At 43.4% G+C, this 11,172-nt stretch overlaps 1 protein-coding gene across 1 annotated transcript in view; it reads left to right on the forward strand.

Annotated features, from left to right (window-relative positions):
* The window catches only part of TMEM45B (transmembrane protein 45B), a 50,420-nt gene that overhangs the window by 11,437 nt on the left and 27,811 nt on the right, over positions 1-11,172 (forward strand). Inside the window, exons 2-3 of the mRNA XM_012808942.2 lie at positions 3,659-3,931; positions 6,134-6,205. Of these exons, the coding sequence (XP_012664396.1) occupies positions 3,659-3,931; positions 6,134-6,205 (345 nt within the window). The remainder of the gene's footprint in view (positions 1-3,658; positions 3,932-6,133; positions 6,206-11,172) is intronic.

The raw sequence follows: 11,172 nt of genomic DNA on the forward strand, positions 1-11,172 counted from the left end.
GGCTGGGGATTCAAACCCGCCACCTTAGGTGTATGTGGCTGGCGCCTTAGCCACTTGAGCCACAGGCGCCGAGCCAATTTCCTCATATTTGTGACCTTTCCAGTTTTTCTTGTTATTTTTAGTTTCATTCCATTATGATTGGAAAAGATATATTGCTTGACTTCAATATTTTTAAAATTGAGTAAACATTTGTTTTGTGGCCTGACATACGGTTTATCCTGGAAAATGTTTCACATGCCCTTAAGAAAAATGCATATTCTGCTATTATTGAGTTGAGGATTCTGTTCATGTCTGTTAGGTCTGGTTGATTTATAGTGTTTAAAGTTTGACGTTTCCTTATTTACTTTCTGTTTGTTGTAACCAATATTGAAAGTGGGGCAGTTATCTCTAACTTTATGTAGAACTGTCTATTTCTCCCTTCAATTCTGTCAATGTTTGTTTTATATATTCTGAAGCTCTGATATTTGGTGCAAATGTTTGTGATTATTATATCTTCTTGGGGAATTAATCCTTTTATCAATATATAATGTCCTTGTTTGTCTCTTTGAACAATTTTTGACTTAATTGATCAGCTGGAATTTACTTAAAAACTTCTTCTCTGTAAAAAAAATTAGAAACACTGACAAGAGGATGAAAAAGATAAGCCACAGACTAGGAGAAAATATTTATGAAAGACCTATCTATTGAAAGACTGTTTTCTAAAATATACTAAGGATTCTGAAAACTCAACATTAAGGAAAAAGTACAATTTTTTAAATAGGCCAAAGACCTTGACAGACTCCTCACCAGGAAGATACACAGATGATTTGTTGGACATGGCACCAAAATCACAGGAACATAAACAAAAACAATAAATTAAACTTCATTAAAATTAAAACTTTTTGCCTTAAAGGACACTATCAACATAGTAAAAGGCACTCCACATAATGTGAGAAAATATTTTCAAATTACATATCTGACAAAGGATCAATATTGAAAATACACAGAGAACTACAACTCAACAATAACAACAATAAAACCCAAAATATTCAGTTCAAAAATGGGCAAAGGACTTGAATAGATATTTCTCCAAAGAATACATACAAATGGCCAATAAGCATATGAAAAGATGTTCAACCTCACTAATCATTAAGGAAATGCAAAGCAAAACCACAGTAAGACTTAGATTATCTAATAAACAGAAAACAATGAATGCTGGTGTGGATGTGGAGAAACTGGAATCTTTGCACACTGCTCATGGGAATGTAAAATGGTGCAGCTACTGATATTAATAGTTTCTCAAAAATGAAAACATAGAATTATCATTTGAACCAGCAGTTTCACTTCTGGGTATATACAACAAAAAAGTAAAAGCAGGGACTCAAACAGGTACTCATAACCAGTTTCCTAGCAGTATTATCCACAGCAGCCAAAATGTGGGAACAACACAAATGTTCATCAATGGAGCTGAGCGCGGTGGCTCACATCTGTAATCCTAGCACTCTGGGAAGCTGAGGTGGGTAGATTGCCTGAGCTCACAGGTTCCAGACCAGCCTCAGCCAGAGTGAGATCTCGTTTCTAAAAATAGCCAGGCATTGTAGCAGGCACCTATAGTCCCAGCTACTTGGGAGGCTGAGGCAAGAGAATCACTTAAGCCCAAGAATTTGAGGTTGCTGTGGCATTCTACTGAGGGTGACATAATGAGACTCTGTCTCAAAAAATAAATAAATAAAAGAGATGAATGGATAAACAAAATGTAGTATATACATACAACAGAATATTATACTGCCTTCAAAAAGAATGAAATTCTGACAAATGCTACAATAAGGATGACTCTTGAAAACGTTATACTAAGTGAAATAAGCCAGACACAAAAAGAAAAATATTGCATGATTCCACTTACATGAGACACCTATAGTAGTCAAATTCACAGAAAGTAGAACAGTGGTACCAGAGGCTGGAGAAAGGAAGGGATGTGGGATTGTCATTTAAGGGGTACAGAGTTTCTGTGTGAGATGATGAAAAAGTTCTGGAGATGGAAAGTGCTGATGGTTGCACAACTATGTAAATGCTCTTAATGCCACTGAACTGTACAATAAAAAATTGTTAGGGTAAATTTTGTGTTACGTGTATTTTACCACAATAAAATGAAAAAAAGAAAAGCAAATTCTTCACTAATCTGAAACTTTTTAATTTTAGTTTGTTTGTTTATTTTGAGACAGAGTATCACTATGTCACTTTTGGTAGAGTGCTGTGTCATCACAGCTCACAGCAACCTCTGGCTCTTGGGCTGAAGCGATTCTCTTGCCTCAGCCTCCCAAGTAGGTGGAACTACAGGCACCCACCACAATACCCGATTACTTTTGTTTATAATTGTCATTGTTGTTTGGCAGGCCAAGGCTGGATTCAAAACTGCCAGCTCCAGTGTATGTGGCTGGCACCCAAGCCACTGAGCTACAGGCGCTGAGCCTAACTTTTTAATTTTAACAATACATCATAACTATTTCCCTGGTCAATAAATATAAATCTAAGTCATCCTTTTATAATACAATATATCTTAGAGACATACAATATATCATAGAAAGGGCATACTATAATATATTCAACTACTCCCATATTGGCAGATACTTGCTATTATAAACAATTCTATAATAAGAATCTTTTAGATTCTTATCATCCTTTAGTTCTGTGAAACAGAGCCCCCAAATTGTGATTACTAGACTAAGTAAATGGTATGTTTAGATTTTGTTAAGCTTATCTTTAATTTTTGTATGTTTATGGTGTAAAGCAGAAGGGTAGATATTCTGCATTAGTGAGGATATGGATTTAGCTGCATGTAACAAGAACCTCAAATAGCTGTGATTTACACAAGATATAGTTTATTTCTCTTCCACTTAACAGTCTGGTGGGCACTCAGGTAGTCTTTTTTTTTTTTAGACAAAGCCTCAAGCTGTCCCCCTGGGTAGAGTGCCCTGGCATCACAGCTCATAGCAACCTCCAACTCCTGGGCTCAAGCGAGTCTCCTGCCTCAGCCTCCCAAGTAGCTGGGACCACAGGCGCCTGCCACAACACCCGGCTATTTTTTGGTTGCAGCCATCATTGTTGTTTGGTGGGCCGGAGCTGGATTCGAACTTGCCAGCTCAGGTGTATGTGGCTGGTGCCTTAGCCACTTGAGCCACAGGCGCTGAGCCGATCTGAAAGTTTTTAATAGGTGCATCTGCCAGGACCAGGTACCTATCCGTAGATCTGAGGTGAGCCTTGAGCTCTTGAATTCTAACGTCCACAGGAATGATGAGCAAACTCCCAGCGCAGAAGCATTCCACGAGGCCAACCTCTTACAGGGGACATCGTGACAGTGTGACACTACAAAGAAAGTCCTGCAGTCCTCGGCAGGAGGCTGAGGGACAGGGACTTGTCTCTTTCACAGCTCCATCCCAGCACCTACAGTGGTATCCACCTGTCAGATCTGTGGTCAGCCGGGCATGCGGCGGGTTTGTTGAATGGATGGAAGGATGTGACACTCACATTTAGCCTCCAAGTTTACACTAGAGAAGCTGGATTCCCGTGTTCCACCGAAGACTTCCTTTGCTGGGGGGTGATCCGCGACTGACGGTGGCTGTTCGGCTTGGAAAACACGTTCAGAGCCACAGCCTTTGCTGGGACTGTGATTGCGTTGTAGGTGACCGCAGGAGCCAGCCTCTGCCGCAGCACACGCCCTCGGGAGTGCCAGCGGCCAGGCGCATCTCCGAGAGCGGGGCGTGGAGGGAAGCGCGAGCCTGGCGACTGGAGACCTTGCGAGCTGGCCGGGGTGGGAAGAGGGCAGTGCCAAGTGGAGAGGCCGGAGGAGGCCGGGCCGGGACGGGCGTGGCGGGGCGGGAGCGCACACCTGCTCCCGGAGGCGGCTCGCAGAGCGGGGCGAGGCGCGCAGGCGGCTCCAAGGTGCTGGGCACAGGTAAGGTGTCCGCAAGGACTTGGGGCTCGGAGAGAGAGGGGCTCTCTCCGAGGAGGAGCGCTCGGATGGAAAGCCGGCTCCCGACAGGGAGGGGGTCCCCACAAAGGGAATTTTCTAGGGGGTGGGGCTCGGCCGGGGAGGGCGCCTGGACAGGGACAACGGCTCCCCTAGGGGCAGGACAGGAGGGGCCCCCCGAGAACCCTGCTGTCGGGGAAGCAGACCTGGGAGCCCCTCGCGGCCGCGGACGGGCGCTCCCCAGGGCTCTCGCCTGGGCCGGGCACCCTCTGTCGGGTCGCCAGCGTTTCGGAAATGAATATTGCGCGGTGTCCCCAACTAACCAGGTCGACCGCGCTGCCGAGGGAGGGGAAGGTGTGAAGGTCCTGGCTCCTTCGCCTCCATCCGCCCAGAGGGTCAGAGGACACCGGCCCGCGGTGCCGGCTCTATCTGACTAGGGGCCGGAGGTGTTTCCAGGCTGTTCACAGGCTGTGTCTCTTTGCTACCTCTCATCCACAAATGCACAAACCAAAATACTTTCCTTTGTACAGGAAGCCCGGAGTCTACTGACCAGAGGCAACTGGTAAGTGCGCTGCGCCATTATTTCACTTCTGCTCACAGAGCAGCGGGTAGACCCGCGTCAGGAGGGTTTGAGAGGGTGGCCCTCCCGGGCCCGGAGAAACGACGTCTGGGCATCTGGTCCAGCCCTAGACGGAAGACAGATTTGGGTTTCAGCCAGAGAAACCTAGCACGTTATGGAATAGAAATCATTTTAAAATGTGAGGGCACGCACACAGAAATGGCCATTTACCTCGCATTCTCTGTGCGGGTTTCCCGGGAGTCGGTCTCTGCCGTCCCCTCCTGGGTCGGCACTGCACACCTGCCGCTGTGCGGCTTGTCGTAGACCCAAAGGCACAGCCTTCCAAACCTCCACAGGCCTGCGGCATCTTACCTCCAATCCTGCTCTCGTTTTCATAGAAAGTGTGGCTTATTGTTCATAAGAAACATGTACTGTTTTTAACCCAGATACACAATATATTCGTTATATATTGAATCCATAGATTCAATATAACATGAGTGTTAAGCCTGGGAAGCGCGCAGAAAAATCAGAATATACTGCGAGACCAGCCTGGTGCCCTTCGGACTTAGTTCTTTCTGTGGCATAAAAGTGATTCTGGAAGGAGATATGCTATTGATATAAAGGCTTTATGAAATATGGCCCCTTGATTTTACAAGGGAGAGCAGCTGAGACAAGCCGGGGGTGGGGCATTATCTCTGGTTATGCTTTGTTTGTTCTGACGTTAGAGGAGCCAAGAAGTCTATTTCCTTCTTTTTGAAAAGGCTTTGATTTCCTTCTCATTTCTTCCATGGAAAAGGAAAACAGCATACCACCCACTTTTCCCAATCTTGCACATTTTACCTCATATTCTGTGGGTTCCCCCTACACACACCTTCCAGTAGATGTGGTTGTAATGGCGACCGCAAGCTACTGAATCTCCCCTTTGCCGCCAGTTATTTGATTTGAGGTCTCCTTGTTTGTGCCTCTGGCTTAATTTTAGCACACAGCACTTTGAAATATGATTTGGCAAGAGTTAGAGGGAAAAGGGGTTAAGAGAAAAAAAAAGATTTGTGTTTCTTATCTCACCATTCCCTTCGAGATAACATCAGCTGGTGACCATGCTTAACTGTTCAAAGTACAGATGTTACTTAGGTTGGGTTAAGTCAGAGGATTAGCTCTTCTCGTTAAACACATCTGCTTATTGAAAAAGATGAAGGGGCTCGGCGCCTGTGGCTCAAGTGGCTAAGGTGCCAGCCATGTACACCCAAAGTCTGAATCCAGCCCGGGGCTGCCAAAGAACAATAACAGCTGTAACCAAAAAATAGGCAGGTGTTGTGGTGGGCGCCTGTGGTCCCAGCTACTTGGGAGGCTGAGGCAGGAGACTTGCTTGAGCCCAGGAGTTGGAGGTTGCTGTGCGCTGTGATGCCATGGCACTCTACCCAGGGGAACAGCTTGAGGCTCCTGTCTCAAAAAAAAAAAAAGAGAAAGAAAGAAAGAAAAAGATAAGGGCAGTTTTATCATACATAAAGCCACTCCCAAAGCCAAAGTCCTGCTGTTGCAAAACTCTTTATTATATGAAAATTGAAGTCGCTTGTGTGTCATCAACTAATGATTACCTAGGTAGACACATTCTGTATTTGTTTCTGCAGACGGGCCAGAAGACAAAGGCTGGATTGTTCAGCTACTAGACCATACTGAACATAAACCATTAGAGGTCACAGGTAAGCGTGGTCATCTCCAAACTTCATTTGAACTCTAGCTTTTGCCCTGTTAGCCAGCCCTCTTGCCCAAAACTTCACTGAGTGTAGAGACAAACATGAAGATATGTTTGAATTTTAGCTGTTGTTTCCCTCATCTCTTGTCTAAAAATTGCATGGCCACAAAGTACACTTTTGGAGGAAGAAGGACAGCCAAAAGATCTACCAGCCTCCTATACGGGGTGCAGAATTCAACCCAGGAGAGTAAAGCACACCCCCATTTCCCCTTTCTTCTCTTATTCCTCTCAGAATATGAACTTATTTGTATTTTTTTTTTTTGAGACAGGAGCCTCAAGCTGTCCCCCTGGGTATTTGTATTTTTTTTATAAAGTTTTCTTCCGTGATCCACAATGTCAGTGTTTATTTTCTGAATGGCTTATTCTGTTGTTTTGGTTCTGCCTTTGACATTGGAAGCTGTATTCAAATGTTCATGTTTAAAAATGGTGTGCCAGGGCGGCGCCTGTGGCTCAAAGGAGTTAGGGCGCCAGCCCCATATGCCGGAGGTGGCAGGTTCAAACCCAGCCCCTGCCAAACACTACAAAAAAAGAAAAAAAAAGAAAGAAAATGGTGTGCCTATCTCTATATGGTAAAATGATTTTTTCTTCTGGGTAGATACCTAAAGTAATAGGATTGTGGGATAAAATGGGAGATCTACCTGTAGTTCTTTGGGAATTCTCCATACTTCTTTCCAAAAAGGCTGTACTAGTTTGCAATCCCACCAATAGTGCATAAATTTGTTCCTCTGTCTGCTCCCACAGCAGCATCTGCAGTTTTGGGACCTTGTGATGTGGGCTATTCTCACTGGTGTCAGCTGATGTCTCAGAGTGGTTTTGATTTGCATTTCTCTGATGATTAGGGATGGTGAGCATATTTTCATGTGTTTGTTGGCCATTCATCCACCTTCTTGGGAAAAGGTTCGAGTCATGTCTCTTGTCCATTGATTGATGGGGTTTGCGCTTTTCTTGTTGATTTGCTTGAGTTCTTTGTATAGTCTGGTCACAATCAGTTTCTCTGTAGAAAGATCCTATCTCCCTTTGTCCAATTCATAAAGTGTGAATATCTTCTCTCATTCTGAAGGTTGTCTATTTGCTTGGTTGATTGTAGTAGCTCAGTTCACAATAGCAAAGATCCATGGAAACAACCCAAGTGCTCATTAACCCATGAATAGATTAACAAATTGTGACCTATGTATATCATGGAATACTATTCAGCCATAAAAAAGATGGAAACTTTGCATCTTTTGTATTTACCTGGATGAATGTGGAGAACATTCTCCTAGATATCTCTAGAATGGAAAAGCAAGCATCCCATGTACTCAATACTAATTTGAAATTAGTAAATAAATAATTACAGGCCCATGTGAGAGAAAAACACAATTAAAGGTGAGATGTGATGGCTCACATCTGTAATTCTAGCACTGTGGGAGGCCAAGACTCAGGAGGCTGAAGCAAGAGGATTATTCAAACCTAGGAATTTAAGGTTATTGTGAGCTATGATTCTATAGCACTCTACTCAGGGCAACACAGTGAGACTCTGTCGAAAGAAAGAAAAGAAGAAAAAGAAAGGAGAGAGAGAGAAAGAGAAAGGAAGGAAGGAAGGAAAAGAGAAAGAAAGAAAAAAAGTAGAGAGGGAGAAAAACACAATTAAACTCACGAACTAGGAGAAAGGGCTTGGTAAATTGCCATCTCTCTAGTATAATGTAGGGCATAATGGCACACTTCCTGGCCGAAGGACTTAACTACAACTCAGACTTTGGACTTTACCTTACAAATGCAAATAATGTAACCTAATCCTGTGTACCTTCATATTAACCTGAAATATTTTTTAAAATGTTGTGCATAATCTGTGAGTGTGGCTTATAGACTGGTGGGCGTCACTGTGGGCTGACTACACAGAGCAGGCTTTCCTGATGGCTTGTCCTTATCTATCTGCAGCACCTCTCTGGCACTTGCAATCAGTTTCTCTGTAGAAAGATCCCATCTCCAGAAGTTATTCCTGTTTGAGAAAAGGCCATGAAGAATTTAGATTTACTTATGATATAGTTTCCTTCTTAGTAGGGTTTCTTGTCATTAGATACAGAAGTGGTAGTCCAAGACTCAGAATCAGAATTTTGCTCTGATTATGCCCCAATTTGAGATTGCTGGTGTTCCTCTGTATATTTTCATGCCTACTGAAAAATCAAAATAAAAACTCTGTGATTTTAGGGTAATAAAATCTCTTGAACACATATATTTCAACTAATTATTTGGGGATAAGCATTCACAAAATATTCATCACACACCTACAATGAAAGACTTATTAGTCCAGAATAAATGAGAGCCTTTGGAGATGCTCCCTGCCACGCTAGTATTTGTTGTAACAGGTTGTTAAGGGGAAGATTTAATTAAGATCCAAAAGGATAATCAGAGCAGTGTTTTTCTTTAATTGGTTATATTGGGAAAATATTTTCCTAATAGGTCTACAGAATGCTTTGGTTATAGGATGTGGGACGGAATGTCCACCTTTAAAAGTCACTCTCGGCTCGGCGCCTATAGCTCAACCGGCTAAGGCGCCAGCCACGTACACCTAAGGTGGTGGGTTCGAATCCCCAGCCCGGACCCGCCAAACAACAATGACGGCTGCAACCAAAAAATAGCCGGGCGTTGTGGCGGGCGCCTGTGGTCCCAGCTACTTGGGAGGCAGAGGCAGGAGACTCGCTTGAGCCCAGGAGTTGGAGGTTGCTGTGAGCTGTAATGCCACGGCACTCTACCCAGGGGGACAGCTTGAGGCTCTGTCTCAAAAAAAAATAAAAAATAAAAAATAAAAGTCACTCTCCAAATCCATGCCACTTTTCCATTATGTACCCTGACAGGTGATTACCAAAACCTGAGACACTCACCACTCTTGAAGGGGCCAAGTAGTATGCATCACAGGAATGGTGCCTTGTTTGGTTTCCAAGCCCTCTTACTTGGACAGCCTGAACATTTGATCCTGGATTTTCTACCATTGGCTTTTCCTTCTTAGACATCTTCAAAGATAACTGTAAACTCCTTGAAGTCTGGAGCAGAGTGGGGGTACCTCTGTTCCTCCATCACCTAGGGCAATACCTTACCCAAATAGGCGCTTGATAAACATCGTTTGAATTCAATTGAGCCCATTATACATTTTAACCCCGCCCTTCCTACCTGTCCCTATTATTTCCTCTGTTTCTCTCACATCTTTATGTGTCGCTAGTTCTTGGATGATACTGCTACCTCATCCTCAAACTTGATGGAATGGAGGGCTTTGAGAAAATAGATGTGGAATATTTCAATCTATGAGGATTCTAAATAGAATTTCAAAGAGCAAAAACTATCTCACTTTATGAGATATCTTATTATTTCCTAGTCATCACCACACCCTGGATGTAGTTTAAGGTGACCAGACTGTCCCACTTTTGGCGGGACAGTCTTTATTTTTAACAATTTGTCCCGCATCCCGTGGCGTTTTTAAAAAGTCCCGATTTTTGGAAAGAATGCATGACAAGCTAGGGAACAGCGGAAGGAAGGGAATATAGGGCTGCTGAAAAGGTTAATTGGGAATGAAGAGGTTAATGTAACTTCATTTGAAATGAAAAGGCTAATGTAAACTCCCTACTCCCCTCCTGGGCAAGGTATCAGAAGGAAACTGGCTTCCTCCCTTGCTTCTAGGCAAGGACAATTAGCTCAGAAGGAGCCAAACTGTCTGGAACAAACAAGTAGCCCCCCTTCTCTAGAGTAAGGTGACCAGATGTCCTGCTTTTGGCGGGACAGTCCTGATTTTTAATAATTTGTCCTGTGTCCTGTGGCATTTTAAAAAAGCTCCGATTTTTGGAAAGAATGTATGACAAGCTAGGGAACACAGGAGAACAGGAAGGGAATATACGGTTTTCAGCTGCCATGTGGCTATTTCGCCAGGATATGCGTTTTATATTATTTTTGTTAATTTTATAATGTTAAACTTTAATAGTAACAAATAATTGTTGAGAACTGATTATCAAGAACTGCTTATCAAAGTTTGCATTGTTGTCAGGCCCCCCCCAATAGTGTCCCGCTTTACCAATGTTAAAATCTGGTCATCTTAATGTAGTTCCATCTTTAGCCACAGGTCTATTTGGATTCTTTACTTAGCTCACATCTTGACTGCAGCACCTTTCACTTCCTTACTCTCTATTATCTGGTCTCTACTTCAATCGAAGGCTTCTCTTTATCTGCTCTAATGGTCATTTTTCTTCCTCTTCCCCCCCTCACCTTTCTCCACTATCTGGCATATTTTATACAAAGCATAATGTCATCCTAGTTTCAGAATATCCTGCCAGATGGATACCTTTTCAAACCTAACCCAGATCTGGGATGAAAGCCTCTCTCTTTAGGCTGTTCTTGAGATTTTTCCTGCTTTTGTTTTACTGGAACTGATTTTTTTTCTTTTATTTTTTGAGACAGAGTCTCACTTTGTCACCCTTGATAGAGTGCTGTGGCATCACAGCTCACAGCAATCTCAAACTCCTGGGCTTAAGCCATTCTCTTGCCTCAGCCTCCCAAGTAGCTGGGACTACAGGCATGCACCACAATGCCCTGCTACTTTGTTGTCGTTGTTGCAGTTGTAATTGTTGTTTGGCTGGCCCTGGCCGGTTCAAACCCACCTTGGTGCATGTGGCTGGTGCCATAACCACTGCGCTATGAGTGCTGAGCTTGGAACTGATTATTTTTATATGGGAGGCTCTAGAACAAGAACTAAACTACAGTATAAAACAGTGATCTGTAGGTTAGTGCTTCTCAATCATTACCACTAACAATAGGACCTGTGCTCCCAAAGACATGGGGGGTTGGCTGCAAACAGCCTGGCATAAACTGAAGTCTCTCTTGATACTAAAAGTTTATGCTACCCCAAATATGTCTGTGTCTTTATTCTTTTTTTTTTTTTTTTTTTTTTGA

This window comes from Otolemur garnettii, unplaced genomic scaffold, assembly GCF_000181295.1.
Source record: "Otolemur garnettii isolate 467f Iridium unplaced genomic scaffold, OtoGar3 scaffold00097, whole genome shotgun sequence".
Classification (NCBI taxonomy): domain Eukaryota; kingdom Metazoa; phylum Chordata; class Mammalia; order Primates; family Galagidae; genus Otolemur; species Otolemur garnettii.